This window comes from Lipotes vexillifer, unplaced genomic scaffold, assembly GCF_000442215.2.
Source record: "Lipotes vexillifer unplaced genomic scaffold, Lipotes_vexillifer_v1.1 scaffold648, whole genome shotgun sequence".
Taxonomy (NCBI): domain Eukaryota; kingdom Metazoa; phylum Chordata; class Mammalia; order Artiodactyla; family Lipotidae; genus Lipotes; species Lipotes vexillifer.
The window spans coordinates 580,152-604,246 of record NW_006797096.1 but is presented as its reverse complement, the minus strand read 5'-3'; the positions used below and the strand labels follow the sequence as shown (position 1 = coordinate 604,246).

General features: G+C 37.9%; 1 protein-coding gene across 1 annotated transcript in view; it reads left to right on the top strand.

Annotated features, from left to right (window-relative positions):
* SATB2 (SATB homeobox 2) overlaps positions 1-24,095 on the top strand; it is a 189,364-nt gene that overhangs the window by 12,377 nt on the left and 152,892 nt on the right. Inside the window, 1 exon segment of the mRNA XM_007469194.1 lies at positions 11,339-11,515. Coding sequence (XP_007469256.1) covers positions 11,339-11,515 — 177 coding nt within the window.

The window sequence follows — 24,095 nt, the reverse complement described above, 5'->3', positions numbered from 1 at the left end:
CTGTATGTAGGTTCGGCAGACGTGGTATTAGATGACCAAATACCCTTCATTATTGAGGAGCGGTATTATAAGAGGAGCAAATTGTTCACTGAAAGGGAAGTTATTACACATTTAAGACCCAAGTAAAGACATTTTACAAGGGTAAACCAGGTGATTCTGATTTTTTTTTCCTTCTCAAATGGCTCTCCAGGTACTATTCAGCACAACTCACTCGATTTACAGGTCCATTCGTATAGTAAGCTTGAGCCTTCAGTACGTTTTTACAGGTAACTTATAACCAAACCGCACCGCCCCCCAAACTAGAGCTTACTGTTGAAAGCCTGCCAGTGCCGTCACAAATGGTCATTAGTTCCCAAGAGACTTGGAGGAAAAAAGAACCGGAGGAGAATGCCATGACTTCAGTAAGAACCATTTTGCTGCCTGTGTATAGTTTTGCTGCCATGGCAAAACTGTCTGGGGGCCGACCTTCATATTCAGAACTGATACCACACACTCTCCCATGGAAATGTATAGAATTCCAATTAGCACAGGGTCAGAGTATAAATGTACCTCTTTTCACACTGTTCCAAGTGGTTAGTGGAAAACAAGCTGCAAAGTAATTCCGTTAGTCCCCCAATAAAAAGATTTCTAGCAAGATAATTCTCGGCCCCATAATGGGAGTGTTGTAGGTTTGCGTTTGATATTTATAAGACTGAAATACAGTCCATGTGCCCAAACTAAGCATTTATTGTAAACAAGTTAACTGCCGAGAGGTTATGTTCTGTCCAACATAATTATATTGAAGATTGATGTATAGCTTGAAAGCAGGTTTGAGGGAGACAGTTCTTTTTAACAAAGGAAGGCTTCTGAGACGCAGCTCTTTTCCTCCTTTGATGCGAGTCAGTAAAGTCGTCTTTCTCACAGCCAGCCTCTCATGTATATAATAAACACAGGCTTGCTCTCTGAAAACATATCTGTTTGTCGATCCTACTTCTATTAGCAAAATAAAGAAAGGAACCTATATTCACTGAAGCTGTTAGGTATAGTTTCTTTTATCATCTTTACCTGGACCTGGGCAGTGATGGTGCCAAGATAGCATAGTTGCTGTCAGTATGGCAGGCAGGTGAGTTCACACACAAGACTAAACCTACATCTCTGAGTTAACCTCCAAAAGAACCCCTTTCTCCTTTAATGCAAATTTTGAAAAAGAGCCTTTGCCTTGTCTTTCTGTTATCTTGTGTTGAGCTTGTGAGATGAGAACTATTTTTGAAATTGTGGCCTATAGGGATGGGGAGAAACTATACTAATACGCTTCATTTTATGGCTTAGGAATTATTCTAGAGTTAAAGAACTTGTGGATCCAGGGAATCTAGGGAGAATGAAATCTTTCTGAGGTTGAGATATTCCATATCTGGGATTACCCCCAATTTAAACTAGTACAGTGCTCTTCCAGGGTTTCTGTGCTTTAAGGAAGGTAGAAACTTACATTTTCTTTAGGATAAAGATTTATGACTTTTTTTTCCAGGAGAAAAAAAAAGGGTTTTTGTGACACTTTTCAAAGATAGTTAAAAATGGAATAACATTCCTCCTTTGGTTGGGTGGTATCCTTTAGATAACATTAAGAATGAGAATAAGAGTTTCAATGGATTTACATGCAGTGGCTGAAATGGTCTCTTTGGTTTTTTAATATCAAACTTAATAGTGTCCTTTGGGAATGATATAAATTATAAAGGGGATGTCAGAAACATAACGTGGAGAAAAACAGTATAATAGTTTTCTCTGTTCTGTTTCTCTTATTTAAGTAATTGCTATAAATTGTACAGGTACATATAAGCTTAAAATATCTTGTGTGGGAAGTATTCCATCAGTGGGGACCTGAGTTTCCCGAGTCTGTATGCTGGGTTTTATTAACTTCATCTCAGTCACAATAATAATATCCTATGTATTGCCATCCAGAGAGCCCAGTGTACCCTTAGGGAACTGCAGAATACACAGCATGATTTTGACTTTCTTGCTTTCTCCTCCTGTTCTTTTCTTTTTCTTCTCCCAGTGTTAGCCATTTCAAGGACCTGGTTGCTGTTAAATCTCAGTGGAGGCATTTGTTGGGTATAAGAATGAGAGTGGCTTTTAGTGGTTGGGAAAGGATGGTAATGGCTGCCTGTCTGTTTAAGCTTGGCCTTGTGAAATCTGCATTCATTTCACAGTGACGATCTTTATACATCTATTAAACATCCATATATGTTTTGCTGTTTGAACCCTAAACATAGACAGTAGGATTTCCTCTTGTAAGGGAGAAAGTCTTTATTTTTCACTATACAAACTTTACCTTTTCAGATTTTTATTTGATAAAAATCTCTCCACTCTAGTATGATTTCCTTTGGGGCTTTGCACCAGTGTTTGATCTCAATTTTTAATAATTTTGGTGAGTTAAACTCCCCAAAGAAAACATGCTTGTGCTCTGGAATATTCCCACTAGAAATCTGGGTAGTCTTGTCTTATTGAGAGCCGAGTGCTTGATTCCTTTATTAATTCCTTGCTAGAGAGCCTCAGTACAGTGAAGCTTTCCTTACCACTACACTGGAGAAATTAATCAAGGGTTTTAATTTTAATTATTAAATTAGATAAAATAACATTTAAGGCAGAGCTCAAAACCTGAGATGATGAAGCAAATGTTAGTATAAAGATAATTTTTATTAACTCCTTTTTTGACTCCTGGGGCTCTGAGTTGCAAATAGCTTTTCCAGAGAGGATAATAAGAATGAAGGGAGCGGCAGGTACATCTCTAGTTCAATACTATTAAAAAAATTATCCTCCCAGAAACCTCCAGAATAAAATTTTCCTTAACGGAGGAAGGAAATCCTAATGTTGATGAATTATGGTACAGTCATTTCAGCATGCCATTGAGTCTCAAGGCTTACTAATATAGGCATTTCTAACCCAGTGAGAAAAGAACCTCAAGAATTCAGTTTTGAACATGGGGATACTTACACAGTATGCCATATGTTTGAACTCTTCTGTGATACACAGACTTGCGTATTCTACTTGTTTTCCTTTTCTTAATTTTTTTTTTTTGATTCTGGGATCAGTAAACATTTTATCTCTCTGTAGTTACTACATTTAGAAGAGATGCCGCAGTCCTTCAGTGCAGGACATGGGTAGGACTGCAGATAAGATGCCCAGGACTCCAGGATGTGCACAGTCACAGAGCACAGTGCTGCTACCCGACAGAGTCCTACGCCAGTTGACTGTGATGCCTTCGTGGTAATAAACCAACAATTTCTGTGGACAGTGGTCGTGCAGGGCCCTGTGGTCTGCTGCGCTTCCCCCGGAGAACATGGAGTGAGCTCCTGAATCCACTTGTGCGGATCCTTTCCTAGAAAGCTTTCCTTGTCTCCCAATGCTGAATGCTGTGTAGTAGGGTCAAAGTGATGTGGACAAGTTAGGTGGCCAGGGAGTCATGGGACTTCAGAACTGACACTGCCTATTAATGGTGGTTACTAATGTCTAGGTGGAATTAGCATTTTGTTAAAATAAACAAACATTTCTTTTGGGCCTGTTGCAGGTCAGCCTGGCAGTGGAAGGGAGAGTGGGAGGGTGAAGACTTAATCTAAGTCCAGTTCATGTTGGAGAAGGAAAAGACCGGCCTCTCCTTCACTATAACTGGACATTCCTGACAGCTGGGAATTTAGTTCCTTGGGTCAGGCTTGCTGTGGCTGTGTTCCCAGGTGTAGCTCAGGCATTTTTGTTTAGATAAGTAGCCACACTGTGCCTCCTGTGTGCCTGTGAAATCCCGTTTTGCAGATTGCCAGGCCAACTTGATCCTGCCACTGCGTTTCTATAACTGAAGAGTATTGAGAGACCTGGAGTTTATCCTTCAGCCTTCAGATCTGACTTCAGGTTGAATTGTGGCCTCTCAGTTTGGGGACAGGCCTGGAATCAGAGGCCTCGAAGACCAGAACCCATCTCCCTTCCCTACCACTTTAAACCCAAGTTGAGCCTTTGAGGTGATAAGTGAGAGGACCAGAGTTTACTAGGCCATCCCTACCCCTGGCCTATTTTTCGTTCTTATCTTCCAAAGTTAAGATCTGCCCCAGGGGCTGCACAGTAGTGTCTGGTTTTACTAGAGAGATTTCTGAAAATAAAATATTTCTTGGTAGTCTTACCTCTCCCCACCTCCCCACAGAGGAAGTGGCATCAAGGAGCTATATTGTTAAAGCTTTACTTGGAGGCCTAATTCTCAGGTCTAAGCAACTGGGTCATGGATGAACAGGAGATCGAATTTCTGCATATGTGGCTTCGTTTGCACTTAGAGTAATTATTAAGTGCATTTTGCCTTCCCCATAATTATAGGATTGACTGGTCCTCCACCTGTGAATGACCCAGGACTTTCAGCTGTCCCACCTCTGTCTCTGCTCCTGCTTCCTCTTTGGGAAGAGTTAAAAACAAAACCAACAACAAAAACAAATGAATGAATCTTTCTGAGAATCTGTAGTTCATAAGCAAAAGACAGAAAGGAACTTTGGAAAGTGGAGCAGTTTAGGGGAGCTTGGAGGTCCTCTGGGCCACCTATGGGTGGCTCCTTTGCCCCCAGATGTTTTTGCTCTTCCCCCGCAAGACTGGTGAAAGCATGTTTTTCTTTATGACGGTACCTCAGATTCTTTCCATTAGAAGTTAATGTGGGATACAGTGTACTTCTTTTACAATGAAAATATATCTGAGGAAATTAAGGGACTACCAAGCCATTAAAACAGTGAAGTGTAGCATCTTTTTATCTATTAATCTCTTTGGAATTTCAGCCCCTGGGGGAATGGGAGGCTGGAGTGGAATGTGGAGCCTGGGGCCACCAGAGCTCAGGAGGTTAGTCCCTGGGAGTGAAGAGCAGAGGCAGAAAAGAAGAGAGTAGGGAAGACACACTTGATCCATTTTGAAATTTTGCCTGGGACCCCAAGAAGGAGGTGAGGAACACCCTATCCTTTCTTTCTATTCCTGGTAGCAATTCTTGGCGCTCAAACTTGCTTTTATTGTTTTAGGGTGGGAGGAAGCATCTACAGGTTAATATTGGCGAGTTCTTTCTGTTCTTGTCTGTGATGCAGGCTGTGTGTGTGAATGTGAGTGTGTGCTTGTGCGTGGTGTGAGAGAAACAGAGAGGGAGAGGATATGAGGTTAAAGAGCAAGGAAGTGGTTGTTTTGTTTTTCTAGTAAATTTGCAATAAGAAAAGATAGTTGCCACCCCTCACTCCCTTCTCTGCCAGTCCTTTGGAAAACCCTGTATTATTCACTTGGTTTCCGGGGTAGAATTTGTTTCAGTGTTTCTGGGGTTCTATGATTTACCGATTGTGGTGGTTGCTGAGCTTGATGTTTTACCCCAGGTTCAGTTTTATACAAAGAACAGATATATATGAGAGATTCTGCCCTAAAGCCTTTGTAATCTTCAGTTAGCCCAGGGACCTTCCCAGGTAATAGAACCATATCTACTGCCAGCCCGAGGGAAGGGAGTGGGCCCTGTGGCCGCCTTTCTTTTGGAAACAGACGGTTTTAGGAGCCCTTTGAAAGAGGGGAGGAGAAAGGCTGGCCTCCTGTCATCTCAGACTGACTCCTGTCATTCAAGGGGCAGGTCCAGGAATGAAGGTGGACCCAGGAGGCAAAGGGGCTGGGGAGACCAGAGACCGTGGGCACCACACTAGAGAAAGACCCAATATTTGAGCCTTTCTTTGTCTGTGAGTGACTGAAGGGCAGGATCTGTGTTTGGTTCCTCCTCTGCGCCCAGCACAGTGCCTGACAGGTGATAGGCCATTGAAAGGTAAATTCACTTACAAGCGACGCAGGTCACCCACTGGACACAGCAAGTGTGGTGAAGGGTCCTTTACTAAAAGCCCACACCTTTAGATTTCTGTGGACATGGGCTTTGGAGTGTTGTTTTCGACCCCCAAGAAAGCTGTGTGCTTGGGATTTAAAGTTGGTTAATCGGAGCTGCTCTACTCTTTCCTCTCTTGGTTTCTTTGGACATCTTACTTATTTTCCTATAGTTTCAGCTTCCTCATTTATCAGATGAGGGTAATAATAACCCTCCCACAGGGTAAACGTGGAGAGGAAACAAAGGTAAGTATGTATGTCAGAGTACACGATGACTTAGGAGGCGCTGTGCAAATGAGAATGTTGTTTTGTGTCCAGCTTTCGCAGAAGGCGGTACAACCCGGTCATCTAGACCCCCTGCTTCTGGACCTTCTTTCATCTTTCTCTGTTAGGTTAGATCTAGCCCATTAAAGAGTACTTGTTCCTCGGGTCACATTCATGCCAGTGTCTTGTCATTTCCTGAACACTGTAACTGTTCTCTAAAATGAAGGGAAGGGGAAGAAAAGCCTTTCTTTAATAAAGAAGTTGGATTAATATAATTAGGAATAAAACAATAGCCTACAATTTGCTCAGTGTTACGGAGAAGATATCACGTTAGATATTGGAGTTTAACCAAGAATACATCTGTACTCAAGTCTCCTAATATCTGGAACACAGAGGAGAGATAAGTGAGGGGCATCAAGACAATGGCACAATTGTCCTGCTTATCAGTTTGTGTTGTATTTATCCTGGGTCAGAAAAACCACTGTATATGTTGGTATTTGGCAGATTGCTTAGGGCAGCTTTGTCTGATTTAATAATACATTTTGTTTAACTCAATGTATCTAAAATATTATCTCTACATGCAGTTCATAAAAATTTTTTTTGTGTTAAATATAATTATTTTTTATTTTTTGGTATTAAATTGTTGAAATTGAGTGTGTATGTCACACGCCACATCTCAACGCAGGACTAGTCAACATTCAAGTGCTCCGTCACCACTTGTGGCTCCTGTATTGGACAGGCAATTTTAGAATATATTTTAGAATATAAAGTATGGTGCTTTGAACACTTTCACCCTTTTGCTCTGGGGCCTGTTGAACATTTTAAGCCTTAATTATTTGCATCTTCAGTAATTAGGCCATTCAGTGATTATTAGTGTAATTTTTATTCTGAAGAAATGCTTTTTTGGAAGTATCATGAGCATTGATTATGAACCCAGAAAAAAGTGATCGGTCTCTTTTTTTCCTCTCTGAAGTGGTATTAATACTGATTTTGTAGAAAGAAAACCAAATAGGGACTTCCCTGGTGGCGCAGTGGTTAAGAATCCGCCTGCCAATGCAGGGGACACGGGTTCGAGCCCTGGTCCGGGAAGATCCCACATGCCGCGGAGCAACTAAGCCCCTGCGCCACAACTACTGAGCCTGCGCTCTAGAGCCCGCGAGCCACAACTACTGAGCGCGCATGCCACAACTACTGAAGCCTGCATGCCTAGAGCCCGTGCTCCACAACAAGAGAAGCCACCGTAATAAGAAGCCTGTGCACCGCAACCAAGAGTAGCCCCCGCTTGTTGCAACTAGAGAAGGCCCGCGCGCAGCAAGGAAGACCCACAACGGCCAAAAATAAATAAATAAATAAATAAATAAGAAAACCAGATAGGTTTCATTATTTGAGGGCTACCTGTCAGACAGTTTAACTACCTTCCACTGTTTAATTGTCACAACCAGTCTAGGATGTAGATGGTATTGTTCGCATTTCAGCTGGGAGTAGTTTGAACCTCAGAGAGGTCAGGTAAATTTCCCAGGGTCACTCCCACAGGTTAGTATGGTAGTGCCAGGACTCCACCTAAGAGTGCCTGCCCCCAGGTGTAGAGCGGTCCTCTCCCCGCACGCCTCTGTTCCCTCTGTTCCCAGGGCTGTGCTGGTGAAGACCAGGTTAACGCTTCATCATTATGCTAGCTTCTTCAGAGATCATGTCATAATGGAAGTGACAATTGAGCATCATAACTAATGGCAGTTGGGAAAATGCCTTTTTCCAGTAGAGAAAGTCCCGTTGCTTACTTTTCCTCTGTGATAACAGAATTAACCATTTATCCCAATTGTCAGGACAGCTCTTAATTTTTAGCAAATGGCTAGGGCTGTGTGCCTGTCCTCTAGATTAAACCATTTGCTTACCTCCTGCAATTGTAAAAGGCTTAGCGAGGCTTATAATCAAAAGGTTCAAAGTTCTCTACTTGATCATCTGAAGATGGGTCTGTGCTACAATAAAAGAAAAATAATGCCATAAGCTGTAGGTATAGGGCTAGAACAAGAGTGTCTTTCTTTTTCTTCTTGATCATTTCTGAATTTTTATAGATGCAGTTCAGTTTTATTGCTGTTATTCTTTTGTTGGAACTTATCTATTAATTCTTCCCATTCTTTAGTTTTTGAAGTGCTTTCCACATATTCTCCCTATCCTTTCATCTATTGTCACTTTTTTCTTTTTCTTCCTTTTTTTCCCCTCTTTTTTCCTGGAGCGAATGGGGGCACAAAATGGCTAAATATATTTTTTTGATATATATTTCTACTCATCCTCTTATAGCTTTCTTTCCTAAGGATTTGCTGTTTTTAAAGGCATTTAAAACCTATGCCTTAATTTTCTTCTTCCTTACATTTGACTTCAATTGTACTGTTTTACCCGTTTTCATTTCTCTTGTCATTGTCACTAGTAACTGCATCTATTTTTCCTGCCTTCTTCTTTTGTAAAAATTGTGTTTCATTGTAAAGATTTCATTGTTTAGGTTGCTCCAATTCTACTAAAAAGGTACATTTTTTAGTCATTAAATATAACCTGTTTATGATCGTTTTTGGTATCACATGTATATGTGCTTTCAGAACAGATTCTGTTATCATACACCTCTGATTAATACTGTTTTGTTTTATAAATGACTTCAAAGTCCTTTTTTTCCCCTTCTTTTTTTGAAAGTAGGCGATTGCCTGTGAGGGACTGGCGCTTGCTTTTTGGCTGTGAGGAGTTACTGCTGTCATGTACTAACAATTGCTTCCTTTACTCACTGAACTAAAATATTTAGGAAATATTTTGGTCATTGCCGTTTTCAAAACATAAATCTCTACGTGGTATAGATCCTTGTGCTTTAGTATTGTATTTCATCTCTAACTCATGAACTGTTAATATTACTAAAACAATTAATGGGGTCTTAAATTTTTTCAGTTGACCATAGACTTGAGGAAGATTTATGGTTCCTGAGTAATGGATACATGATAGCTTGTGGAGCAACTGGATTCATTTAAAGGTCTTATCTGTGATTCCCAGATGAGTGACACTTAGATGTTGACATTAGGAACTGCACATGGATTTTCAGCATTGAAACTTATGTACACACAGGTATTAGTGGTGAGGTAGCTTATGGCACCACTGACTGCACGGCCTTATGTGTGCTTACGTTTAAATCATTAAAAAGAGAAATCAACCTGCTTCCTTGGACAAAGATCATATACCAGTATGTAAGAGTTAAAAGGTCTAAATGGGGGCTATTCCCTGCTGGTAAGGACTCTCACGAATGGGTCCTATAAAATGCCATTATGCTTGCTTAGGAAGATTTTACAAGACTTTTCAACTGCATTGAGGGCAGGAACAAGGTAAGGCTTGTTTTCATTTGTATCACTGGAGCCACAAGGGATACCTGGCACACAGTAGATGTTCAGGGAGTAAGAGATGGATAAATGAATGACCACAGAGACAATTTGGAGGAAATCTATTTTATATTATTCACTGCATGTCTTACATGCAATGGGGAATAAAGCGGACATATAAGTAAATAAGCATTTGATATGCCAGTGCTGGTCACAATTTAAAAAAATATTTTGTAAGGCACCATGTGGCTAGGCTCAGTTCTCCTCTTTATGTAAAACAATCAGTCTGCTCCATCCTTATTTCCTATGTTCCGTGAGTCTATACCATAGATAGTATATGAGCAATGGACGATAATGCTGCTTTGTTGTTCCTTGGCGTGAACACTAAGTTAATAGTTGTCCCAGGTCTGGTATTGTGTGGCTTGCTAGTCTGTCATTCAGCCTTAGTAATAATTACCATGATCTTTAACGATAACAATTCTTAATAAGTATTATTATTGTTAATAATGATTATATTTAATAATTACATCCAACACTTACTATCTTTAATAATAATAATTAGTACATGGGAACCAGTTGCACCACTGTATTATCTTTAGAAGAAAAATCTAAATCTGTGACCTGGTAGTTTGCAGAGTATCTGTTCCCACCCTCTGCTTTCCAGATCAGAGTGAGTCAGGAAGCTTCTAGGGTCTGGACAACGGGGAGGGGCGTCTAGAGAAACTCCTCTGCATTCTGTGTGTGAGAGGCCATACTTGCACGTGTCATTTTACACAGAGGTCTTATTTTTATTGTGAAGTGCCATCATCATGAACAGCCCATCTTCCACCTCCCCCATCTCTCCGCCTGCCCACTCATCCTTCATAACCTTTGATTTTTCTTGCACGAAGAGAAGATCTAGAGCAGATCCTTACTCCGTAGCATGCTAATTTGTGTGAATTATGTAGGGCAGAGTCCATGTTTGTTACTCGTATGTTGGTAAAACTTTGATCTTCTTTTGCCATGGCTACGTTTAGATTTAAATACCTGTATGACTTTTAAAAAAAAATAAAAAACATTTTATAAAACACCTTTGGCGAATTAAACATTTTTTAGCTTTTCACATATTGATACAAAGGAGAGAAATATTTCAGTGACAACAGATTTCAACAGATTTTCAACTACACTAATTTGCTTTATTCTTTAGGGTAGTTTACTTCTTTTCTTTGAAAACCAAGCAGAGGTATTCCTTTCCAGTGATAGCTGGTGTTATTATATAAAATAATAATTTTTTAGAAAGACAAAGTTTCATATTTGTATGTATATTTTGACATAAATTAAATGTCAGTTAAGACTTACATGAGCAGGGTATTTTCAGGTTAGTTGATGGCCTGTTTACCAGGATTTAGAAAAATAAAAGATACAAGAGGGGCTTCTTTTAAATTCCTATTGATTTTCTTGTACATATTCACATAATAGCTTAGGACCATTACCAGGTATCTTACAACATTTCTAGGCAAAAGCAGATCTGATCTGAAAATACTAGTCCTGATTAATAGTTAATGATAGGACCATAGATACGAGGATGCTAGGGTCTGGAAGGTCACTTGGATCTCACCTGTGCTCTGGCTGTGAACTTGAGGTCTCTCAGTCAGGATACCTCTGATTGGTGTGCTCCACTTTTTAATGACTAGAATCTGAGGGCTTCTGCCACTGCTCAGGGCAATTCTGCTGCTGTCTGATAGTAATAATGGAGGGGGAAAAAACCCCACAGTTTTCCCATTAGGCCCCTCTGACTAAGAGGCTTGTTTAATCCAAACCACTGGCCACAGATGATAACTGTCTCTTCTCTTCTCATGATGACTGGGGTTTGCTTTGTAACGTTTGTGTTTTGTTCTTGGGTTTTGTCCCTGCAGGTTTGATGATTCCGGTCTTTTGTGTGGTAGAGCAGTTGGACGGCTCTCTTGAATATGACAACAGGGAAGAACACGCAGAGTTTGTCCTGGTTCGCAAGGACGTGCTTTTCAGCCAGCTGGTGGAGACCGCGCTCTTGGCCCTGGGCTACTCCCACAGCTCCGCGGCACAGGCACAAGGTATTCTCGCGCCTCCCCTCTCCTCCCCGTGCCTCGGGTGTGTCATGATTTGAGGAAGAGTGTGTTGCCCGAAATAATTCTCCAAACAGGGATCGGTGGAGAGTGGTTACCTCTAACATCTTTCCCAAACAGTGAACAGCAGGATGTTTCATGGAGAGTCTGGTTTTCTGGTTGCGTTGGGAAGCATTTGACCAGTACCTCTAGAGCCACCAAAATCCCATTTCAAGCCATCACTTGCATTTCAGAGTGATCATTATGGGTTTTGTTGCATTAATAACTCTCTTATTTTCTCTAAGTCCCCAAATCGGTATTCTCAGAGTGCTGAGACATTTGACTCCTAACTTGTCCAAACTTTAATATGTGAATTATAAGCTTTCAGTTTTCTAAATTTATTTATTGCTTTGGGCCTGCCGCTTTTGCACATTATGATCAGCTTTTAGTTAAATAGAGAAAAATGTATGCCTCTTATATACTGTACTTTTGTATCTTTGAAAACCTCTCTGTAGTTCTGATGTGGTCCATTCATTAAAAAAAAAATGCTCAGTGTCTTTGTGATCAATTCATTTTACCTATTTAATTAAATATAATTAAATATTAAAATTGCATCATTATTTCAATGTGAATTGTACAGCACTGGGGAATCCATTGTGAGATTGTGTTGCCCATTGTTCTTTTATGCCAGATAATTGACAAAACAAATAGCAAAAATATCCCCAAACCTTGGAGAATGGGAAAATAAATTTTTGACCCAATGGAATGATTATCTTTGTTTTTTAGCTGAAATTATTGAACTGTATAGATTATGATAATGGTTAGAACTAAAGGATAGAAACAGGTGACTTCCAGGTCTTGTTCCATATATTAATTTCCTTTGTTACTGTCCTTACTTAACATTTGTGTATGTGCCATGGATTTTTGCTACTTTTTCAAATGAATTCCTCTTCATATACTTCCTAAGAACTATTAGTCCAAACTTCTATTTATTGAGAGAAGGAAACTATGAGAGATTAAACAGTTTATGAAAAGTTACAAAATATGATGACCAAGGACATGGAATTTAAATTCCCCAGCTCTTGACTCTGATTTTGTAAGCAGATTATTACTGTTTAAAAAAAGTTTTAATTAAATATTCAAATTATATCTTAGTTCTACCAAGAAAGGAACTCATCTGAAACCAGGAGGTCAAGAATGTTTTTCCAGGGCCATGGATTATAGTGAGTTGAAGTGCAGTCTGAATCCCAGCACTTGGCCTGTCTGGGTGCAGTAATACATACAGCTGAATCGTAGAGTCCGCTGCTTTCAAAGCAGTGTGATAAAGGATGATTCATTTCCTTTCCCCGACAACTTTCCTTCTTGTGTGAGGGATTCAAGATTTGATCCCAAGCAAATTGCATAGTGGGCACCATTGCTTTTATTTCATGCTATGCTCCTAAATGAAATAAAAGAATCCCCCCTCCTTCCCCCACCGTAAACTTTTCATGCCATTTTAGGGATATTTTTCTCTGAATGTAAAGGTCATTGTATCCCACTGCTTGCATCCTGGTGTGCCAGCTTCCTGTTTGACAGGGCTATCCATCTCAGTTAGCATGGCTGCTCAACACGCCGTGAGCTCACATGTGGAGCACAGAGCACTAAGTGGCCAAGATTTGATTCTTGGCACATGCTCAGGGAAGGGGCTCTCAGGAAATTTGCACGAGGGAGCCACACTGTTCCATTCAGTGGTGTGGACTGAGAGTTCTGCTCACTGAGGTGAGATCCACTAGCAAGAAATACGGTCTACAGTGGAGGATTAAAGAAGAAAAAGGTCAAAAGTGAATATTTGCTTCCCCAAAGTTTTTGAAAACCACGGTTAAAAATGACTAAATATTGCACTTTTTAAAAGTTGAATCAATATCCTGAAGGTGCTCTAGATCATGATATGGTTCATTTTGTAGGTAAACAAGGGTTTTATCACTAGGTCCTGTAGTATAATTTTACAGAGGGGGAAGAAAATCACAATTTGTTTATTTTGTTTTAAATTAGATTGCTGATCTCTGTTTTGGGTAAATGGAAAAACTTGGAATTGTTTATTTGGAAATGAATGTATTAGATCTCTGTTGTCATTCAGATCATCACACTTGTGCATTTTGCTGCATATTTATTACAGACGAAACAGAATGCATGATAAGACAGGTCGTTCATGTGCTGGAGAAACAGCAGAGTGGGAGGAATCTAGAAAAGGAGGCAGAACAAAATGTGACTGCATATCTGAGGCCTGAGGTTTTATGTGTCTAGTTTTTTGTTGTGTTTTGGTTTTATTTGTTTGTTAGTTTAGGTAATTCCCCCAAGATGGGAAAGTCATAGGGTGACCTGCTAGCAAATGCATTTGTGACAGAGAAACTGAGTGTTTCCGAACCTCTTCCTGTGTTGGAAAAGTTGGGCCAAAGTAAACTTCAAGGAGAGCTGGTTTTGTGAGCCTATTTTACAAATTGAGACTCTTGAAATGTGATTTTTCATTTTGACATGACCAGAAAAGAGCTTCAATAATTGAATTGGAATAGTATTCAGTTTAGCAATGTCATTATTTTGGAGTGATACTCACGTTCCAATGAGAGACAGCATACCCATATTCTCGTGAGCATAGGATAGTCAGTTTCTTTTTCTGAGATGGCATTTCCTCCAGGTGAGCTGAAGAGATTTTATTAAGAAAGAATATTTGCTTATAAAGAATGATAGAAATTCCACTAAAATGGAATTTAGGGGTTGCCAATCCTGCCACTCCCTCCCCATTTTACAGTACCTTCTTTATATGAAGCCAGATATTTGGACCCAAGAGAGGATAAGGGCACAAGATAATGTCATAAATCATGGGCATTATGTTTTTAACTGACCTAAACCCTCCGTATCCCAGAACGCATACCATTTCCTCTCTGTGATTCTCGAGGATATGGGATGCAGGATCCATCTGACCTGCTGTTTTGCATATGCAAAAAGCCTAAAGATGGCAAGCTCTTGGCTTTTTCCAGAATAGGTAGCCTAAAGTCTAATGAACAACAAGCACGTTTTATGTTATATGTTGAACTGTGAGTCAATATATGTGGATCAAAAGTAGTCTTCCAGTCTTTTATTAACCTAGGGAACTGCTCTGCAGTAACCCTCCCCCACTAAACTCTTCATTCCCTTTATTCATCTTTCTTGTTTCCTTTTCATCCTTTCAGTTTTGCTCCATAATGCTTTTGGTAATAGTCATGGGCCTCTCTGCACTGTCGAGAGAGTTCTTTATCTCACTGATTAAGTAGCTATTTGTACTTACCAAGGTGGTTGGTGGACTCTGGGAGGTGGCAGTGATGGCAACGTGATTCCTCACTGTGTACATTTGACTTAATTTGTAAATGGATTTCTTATCTTTTTCCTGCTTCCTATTTAAAATTTATTTTAAAAGTTATATTAAAATTTATTTTTGACAAGAAAATTTTATTTAAGAACAAACATGCTGAACAATAAATAAGCAAAAATCCTTTCTGGCTGGTTATTTTTGGGGTCATGAGTATGGAAAAAATATGAGTTCAAGAGGAAGTGTTGTTAGTCACCAGTTTTTCTTATTTTGTGTTAGAATAATTAAGTGTATATAGTCATTTAAAATGATGTTTTTAGCAAGTGACACAAAAATGCGTTTAATACAATGTCATGTGAATCAAGCAGAGTGCCAAATACAGTCTCAATTATATAAAATTTCACTTATATGCTTAGAAAAAAACAAAGGAAATATATTAAAATATCAACTGGGTGGGTAGTGGGATTATGTGGGATTTTCTTCTTTTTCTAATCAGAAAAAAAAAAAGTACGAAATTCCACTTCCTCTATGAATTCCTCTCTGAATAAGTGGGAAGTTGTTATTTCCACCATATTATCAATTTTGATAAACAGTTCACTTTGTCCCTAATTTATCCATAAGTGTGAAAACTTGTACATGATACAGATGCATTTCTGTTGTTTTTTCAGTTTAATATTAAAAAATTAATGAGCCCTTGTGATGTATAAAACAAGGGATTTCTTAGAGTTTTGTTTTTTTAATTTATTTATTGAAGTATAGTTGATGTACAAGAATTTCTTAGAGTTTTAATAGTGCTGGGTAACATAAATTGAGCAATTGCTATTTGTCAGACACTCTTCTAAGAGATTTACATGTACTGACTCATTTAATTCTCATAACAGCTCTTTGAAGTAAGTTATATGTTTCCCATTTCATAGATGAGGAAACTGAGGCAAATAAAGAGAGAGAAGTAACTTTCCCTGGTGCACAGGGCTAGTGGATGGAAGAGTTGGGATCTGAAGGCTAGTTAACCACCTCCTGAGTCAGAGTCCTTAACCACAGGGCTGTCCAGTGACAGACCTGATCACTGGGAATGTAGACTTGGGGTAGGAGTCCATCCTTTTTTTTTTTTTTTTTTTTTTTTTTAATTCTTACTTAATGCTTGTTCTGTTGATCTTTGACATAAGGCCTAAAAGGCAGGACTTTTTGGATTGGGTGCCTACTAAATATATAATAATTATATTTATTTGATAATGATTACATATATTCAGTAATGATAAATTATACATATTTCATTTCAATGATGAAATATATAGAGGTATTTCTTCAAGGTAACTGAGACAGATTTCGTTAAAAACAAAAACCTCACAGAATTGTTTGTTGAAGCCAACTCCTAAAACTAGAAAGTGGGCCTATTGAGAAATTCAAATATACATTTTTTGCTTATGAAGCCAAAATGATTATTGATATACAAATAAAGCATATTCCTTAGCAATTCTCATCTTCAGATTAATTAATTCAGTAGTATGAAATGCCTGCTGCGTGTCAGTCATTGTTCTAGGTTCTGGGGATAAAGAACTGAAAAAAAAAATCTTGCTTTCATGGAGCTTACAGAGAAAAGTTTAGTATGTGGATGAGTAGTTGATTTTCACCCTCTGAGCTCAGAAATATTGAATATTGAGGCTCAGAGAATAGAAATGCATATAAAATTTGTTCATAGGTCTGGTGCTAATTTTTAACTAAATGTTCATTTTACTCCTGAAAAAACGCTTAAAAATTTCTCTTCCTCTTGTTAGCTTTTGGAAATAGATGAGATGGGAAATAATGGGTTAAAACTTCTAGGAAATGGTACTTTGCTTTATTAAAGGAAAGCTGTTTATTTGCCTCTTCTGTCCATTGTTGTCTTCATTTTAAAAATAGGCCTAATGTTGGCTTTGCCTTTTATTGGTGAAACTATTCCGCTCTCACAGGCCCATTTCTTCAGAACCCAAGGGTGGTACTTGTGCTAGGCATTTAGTCGATGTTAGAAGAATGAACAAATGAACTTGAAGATATTTATTACCCTGGAGAAACATAGATTCCTAAAAAGTGCCAGTTTACTGTCTTTAATTATTAGATTTGGACTCATGAACTGGAAACTATTTTGTTCCCTTATAACAGAGTGATACATAGCACAATGTGAAGTCTGTAGGAATGCAGTAATTGTTTTCTGACTGAATGAAAACAGTTTTTAAGGTTCATTTTTGCTAAATTTTATCCACAAAGAATTTTTGTGTGTGTGTATCACTGTGAAGTTGGCTCCCATTCATTAGCTATTTTTATCAGAACTGAAATATAATTTAACTCCTTATTGATCAGCTATCACCATTTCCAGGTTATTCTATGTCGTCATTCCACAGTCAGTGATGTTTTGGCTATGCTTGGGGTGGCAAAACACTCCAATAATAACTGTTAGACTCAAAGAAGTAGTTATTCAAAGGGTACTTAGGGGGTTGCTGAGATCCAGAATCTTCTGATCAAAATGTAGAGATGTTTTGTCAGTATTTATCTGGACCTCATCTGTTTGAAGGCATTGTATGTAGGGTGAATAATTTCAGTCTATGAACTAGTAACTATGATAAGAATAAATAGAATAAGATTTAAAACCAAAGCAGTGAGAATATTTATATAAAAAGGAATGGAAGTAGAGCTCCCTGTGCTATACAGCAGGTTCTTATTAGTTATCTATTTTATATGTATTAGGGTATATATGTCAATCCCAATCTCCCAATTCATCCCCCCCTGCCCCCGCTTTACCCCCTTGATGTCGGTATGTTTGTTTTCTGCATCTGTGTCTCTATTTCTGCCTTGCAAACCAGTTCATCTGCACCATTTTTCTAGATTCCACATATACGCGTTAATATATGATATTTGTTTTTCTCTTTCTTACTTACTTCACTCTGTATGACAGTGTCTAGGTCCATCCATCTTCTCTATACAGTAGAAACTAACACAACATTGTAAAACAACTATACCCCAATTAAAAAAAAAAAAAAGAACTACCATATAACACAGCAATTCCACTCTTGGGTATATATCCTAAAAACACCCCCAAAACACTAATTCTAAAAGATACATGCACCCAATGTTTATAGTAGCATTATTTACAATTGCCAAGATATGGAAGCAATCTAAGTGTACATCAACAGTGAATGGATACAGAAGAGGTGGTACATATATACAATGGAATACTACTTAGACATAAAAAGAGAATGAAGTTTTGCCATTTGCAGCAACAGGGATGGACTTGGAGGGCATTATGCTAAGTGAAATAAGTCAGACAGAGAAAGACGAATACTGTATAATATCACTTATATGTGGAACCTAAAAAATAAAACTAGTGAATATAACAACAAAAAAAGTAGGCTCACAGATATGGAGAACAAACTAGTGTTACCAGTTGGGAGGGGGAGGGGCAATACAGGGATGGGAGAGTAGGAGGTACAAACTATTTGGTGTAAGGTAGGCTCAAGGATGTGTTGTACAACACAAGGAATATGGCCAATATTTTGTACTAACTAAATGTAAAGTAACCTTTAAAAATTGTATAACAAATTAAAAAAACCTTTTTAAATAAAAAATATTTTATATTAAAGGAATGGAATGGCTTAATTTATGTATTATTTATTTATGATTTTATATATTACTCATTTATTAATTATATACTTTGCAGTGGACTAGCTCTACAACATACCACATATCGGGAAGAACTTTACATAGAAGCTACTGTTAAGGTAAATTTCATCATTAGAAATGAATACACTTTCATTTTAATTTCTTCAGTGCTTGAAATGCTCTTCTTAAATTAATTCTCTAAAATGTTTTATTATGGGAATATATAACATATACAAAGTTGAGAGACTAGTGTATTAATTACGTACTCATCAGCTAGGATCACCAATTAGCAATTTATGATTGATTTTGTTTCATCTGTGCCTTACCCGTTTTGCACCTGTCTCCCACTGGATTATTGAAAATAATCCTAGACCTCGTATTTTGTCCATAAATATTTTACTAAGTGTCTCTTAAAGGCTATTTTAAAAACATAACCACAATACCAGCATGACGCCTAAAAAGAAAGATAATGATTCCTTAATATCATAAAATATCCAGTCAAGCCTCAAATTTTCCTAATTGTTTTATATATATGTATATATTTTTAGTGTTTATTCACATCAAGAGCCATACAAATCTGTATATTGCACTTGGTTGATGTGTCTCTTAAGTCTTTGAATCTGGGGGTTTCCCATTCTCTTAAATTCTAAAAAACTTTAAAACTTATGTTTGCTGCTTTAATTCAGAATTATTTTTATTTTGCTAAACTTAATGGAAACCCTAATCCTATAAATGCCTGCAAATACTATGATTTCAAATAAAAAATTAATAAGCTTAATCATAACCTTGGAAAGGAATTCAGAAAAATCACTTTTTGTTTTTCTTTTTGAGAGAGGATGGTTAAAAGACATATGTTGTCTAGAGCTGAAAGGTTTTTCATGTTCTAAAAGTTTGACATTCTCCCTACTGAAAATGTTTTAAATGATCTCTTGCCTTGTCTTAGTTTCTTTCTTTGGTCCTCTCTCTCTTTTTTTCTATGTTTTCTTCTTTAATTAAACTCTTATGTTTGGGAGACTCTCAGAAGTTTTTTTCTTCATAAGGGCAATGTTGAAAAAAAGGTACATATTTAGAAATTTTAGGCCTTGGAGCAACCTTTTAACAAACAAGCTGCTTTTTACAAAATTCTGTGGCTCTCAAAAGAGAGCTGAGAAAGTTCCCCCAAATTGCTGTTAACCATGTTTCAACCCTCATTAGAGCTGGGTGGGCCAAAATATAAAACACTGGCTGGGCTGACACAAACCTCTAACAAGCCCCCATGCTCTCCCCTCCTCTGCTATATAAAATTAAATATTCATGTATGTGTGTGTGCATACATATTTGTTCACCGGCACATAGCAAAACCTGAAACACTACTTTTTAACTAAATGCCAGGGGAAGAATAATGCTCACCTTACTTCTTTGTCTAATATACACTTAGAAATGAATATCTAATACAAGTGTTTATAGTTCTGTATTCCTTATATTTGTTTATATTGTCATAAATGTGTTATTTAAAATATATAAATATGTAATTATGGCTCATTTAAAGGTCAGCTGATGGAATTATTGTCTACAGGTAAATCTGTAGAGGGTGAGCACCCCATCCAATTTGATTTGTGGAATGCCTAGCTGTTGGGTAGGGAGTACTTGATAAGAAGTGTTAAGGGCAGTGAATTAGAAAAAAATCTTATCTCACTTTACATCTGACCTTGCAATTGCTGCCAGAATGTACAGTTGAAAACATCATTATCAGTGGAAATAATTCATTTAAAAAAACAGGCTCATTATTTTCTCTATTATGATGGAAGGGTTTAGCAATGTTTACAGTTATCTGTTTTGTTTGGGGCAATTGGCCATGGTGGCCATTAGCTTTGGTGTATTTTTAAAACTGCTTAAAATCCTTCTATTTGGAATTTGGGCATTAATGCCTAAGACCTGGAGGGGACTGATCATCTTAGTTCTGCGTTTTGACATTCATGTAAAATGATCCAGGTTAAACAGATTGATCCACAGTGATATATAACTTTTTAATTTAATAATTAAAGTATGTCCCATTAAAAATACACATCTCTTGAGGAGTTATGAGTAGGAAACCTACAATCTAAAACTGGTGATAACTCTGATACAATTTATATTGTGATTAATTTTATATTCTATTCCCTTAAGGAGTATAACTGTCTTTTACTAATGTATGGATTTAAAATGCAGGGTAGAGTCATTTGCTGAAGACCCACTCTTTTTTGTGCTTTAAGAAGATGCAGTAGCGATTCCGTTAAAGGAACTCATGCGGTAAAAAGCACATTCAATAATGATACAATAGACAGTGCTGTTACCTTTTGGGTAGATCCTTTATATTTAAAGCTCTCCATTGGTACAACTCTCAGTCTTGGTGCTATACCAACCATATTCCAACTCTTAATAAAGTCTGTTTTGACATTTATGATAAACAGTGAAAAATTCTTGGCCATAGAGCATTTTGTAATATTCCAACGCTTTTTAAAAACTCCCTGCTTTCCTTTTTTTCCCCTTTTTTATATGGATAAGAGCTGTCATCTAAATCTTATAATTTCAGTTAATTCTTTGCGAAATTGTGAAATTTCAGAATTGTAGGTTCTTTTACTTCTTATTTTAGTGTACATTTTACTTTGTACTTTGAATGTCCAAATTTTCTCAGATACAATTATAATTGTATTTAAGCATTTTTATGGGATAACGACTCCACAGTAATTCATTCATTGCATACTGTCAGTTGGTGGGCAGCTTATTTGTGACTTATGTAGGCACCTTGGCACACGAAGAGGAGCCCTGCAGTGTCAGGGGCCCCTTCTGTCTGCAGTGTGACAGAGCTCAGACGAGGGCTGTGCGGAGGCAAGGGTATAGAGCAAGTGTGCAGCTGGCTGTTGGTCACTCAGAGGATCCTTGGTTTGGTTTCCGAAGTGCCACGTAGATTTCACATGATTGTGATGAACATTTGAAATACAGTGCTTTGAAAAGCAATGTTTTTTTTTTTGGACAGTAGCTTTGAGAGTTTTAAAGAGTCTTATATCAAGGTTCTACTTGCTCAAAAGCAGTAATTGGCAAAATTATTTGTGTGTCAATGAGGGAAAACACAAAGGTTTTTCCCTGTCGGCCCCTTTTTGGTTTGAAGAAATAACACCCAGGACAGAAAGGCGAATCTGTGCTCTTGTTTTACAAGCTCGTTGCTCGGGGTTGGAAAAGATCGCTGCAGGCTATATGCAAATAGACAGTGCCGAGGTTTCTTTCAGTTTCCATCTCCAACTCGGCAGAGAAATGCATCCAACATATTCTTTCTGTCGGTTTTGTAAATCAAAGAATGAGATGCTGGAAGGCTCATAGCACAGTCAAACCTCTGTCCTCAGTGATTTGGCTCTACAAGTCCTAATAATCTCCCAGGTGTGAAAACTGGGCCCACCGTCCTGGGAGCCAAGTTAAGAGGGTGGTCTGTTCTTAATCAAAAGCTTTGACCAGTTTTACCAGCTTAAGGTGATACTCCAGAGCCAGAGTAATAAATAAAAATTTAAGTGTTGTGTTTTATTACTATGAATACAGTGATTCCTTAAGGGAAGGGGGAGACTTCTTTGAAAGGGCGTCTGCTTTAGATACTCTGCAAGGGAAGAGAGATATCAGAATTATTTGGGAAGGAAGCACTTTATTAAGATCGTTAGTCTTTTAGGGCATCATTGGAAGAAGTGTAGCTGAGTTTTACTGTTCCCTTTTCATGGAGAGGAACACAATACAGAAACTTTTAAAGATCATACCTTAATTTTCTGGTTCTTTCACACACTATGATATCATTCATTCACTTAACAAATATTTCTTGAGTGCCTATTATGTGTTGGGGACACAGTGAAGAACCAAACATACAATGCCTCCGCCCTCAAGATACATTCCAGTAGGAAAGATAGAAAATAAACTATAAATATATAATAAAATGTTTGGTAGGACCTGGCAATAAGTTATGCTTATGTTGACTCTGTTCTCTCAATCTTGTCTAGAAGGAGGTTTTGGCAAATTTAGGCTTCTGGAAAGTAGCCGTTTAGCCAGAACAAACTTGAAGGTTTTGAATGGGGTTTGAGGATTAAAAATAAAATGATGTAGGTACTGAAAAGGGTAAGCCTCAGTTTTCTGAGAAATTTACCTATTTGGACTATCTCATGTTTGGAATAGGATAAATGTAATATGTCAGAATTAGCTTAGATTAAGCCGTAGTTTTTGTGAGGGAAACCGAAACTTTTACATAATAGACATGCTATGACTATATTTGATAGAGTTAATATTATTAACTAATTAGTAATATTAAGCTCCACTGTTTATTTACTGCTTCTTATACACCAGGTACTGTTCTAGGTGCTTCACATATATTTGCTCATTCAATCCTCATAATAACCCCCATGAAGTACATGATATAATTGTCCACATTTTACCAATGAGGAAACTGACATTCAAAGAGGTAAACAAGCTTAGCTGACACAAAAAACCAGCTTCAGAGAATGTGTACTTAACCAATATCCCATTCTGTGGCATATTATTTGTAGTCTGCCAATTTAGTCTGGAATTCAAACTAATAGTAACTATATTTTACAGGCATAAACCAAAGATTGACATTTTGGAATTGGTAACTGAACATATATATGTTTAAATTGAGTGGGGAGCTTGTTTTGAGTTTAAATAACAAAATGGAGCTTGCTGTCTTGGGATGGCATTTTATGAGAATTTATTTTGTGAGACCCCCATTTTTGTATACCTAAGCTCCTTATAAACTTATAAATTAAAAAACAACTTTTTCTAATAACAAGCTAGTGCTTGTTAATTATAGAAAACTAAAAAATACAGAAAAAGGAAAAAGAAGACAAACTCCTCCCCCCCCACCCCCCCATTGGACCTACCACCTAGAAATAAATGTAGGTAACATTTTAGGACACTCCTCTTTAGTTACAGTGCTAGGCATTTTTTTACATAGTTGAGGTCATATATGCAATATTTTCATCTGTGGTTTTCACTTAATATTATAATGTATAATTTGCATGTTCTTTGTTATTCTAATATTTTATAATAGCCAAGTTTTTGGTTTTCAAAGCAAATGTGAAAAATTCATTTTCTTTTGATGATCTAGAAGGATTTAAGAGTGGTCAGTAAATTAGGTGTTAAGTACAGATGCTGTGCCTAGGCCATGCTGGACAATCAGAGTGACCAACTCCACTGTTTATGTGAGAACATAGTTATCCTTTGAAAATAAGTTTCTTGTAAGTTATTTCATTGCAGGGACTTCCCTGGCGGTCCAGTGGTTAAGACTCCAAGCTTCCAATGCAGGGGCCGAGGGTTTGATCCCTGGTCGGGGAACTAAGATCCCACATAATGCGCGGCCAAAAAAAAAAAAAAAATGGCTAAGTTAGTTCATTGCAGGTGAAAGGCTGATTATTTAAAAAATAATTTTGGCATTGACCTGCTTTCTTCCTTACCTCTGCCTTGTGGTAAAGAGTTACGTTTTTTTTTTTTTTTTTTTTCTTGCGTTATGCGGGCCTCTCACTGTTGTGGCCTCCCCCATTTGCGGAGCACAGGCTCCGGACGCGCAGGCTCAGCGGCCATGGCTCACGGGCCCAGCCGCTCCGCGGCATGTGGGATCCTCCCGAAACG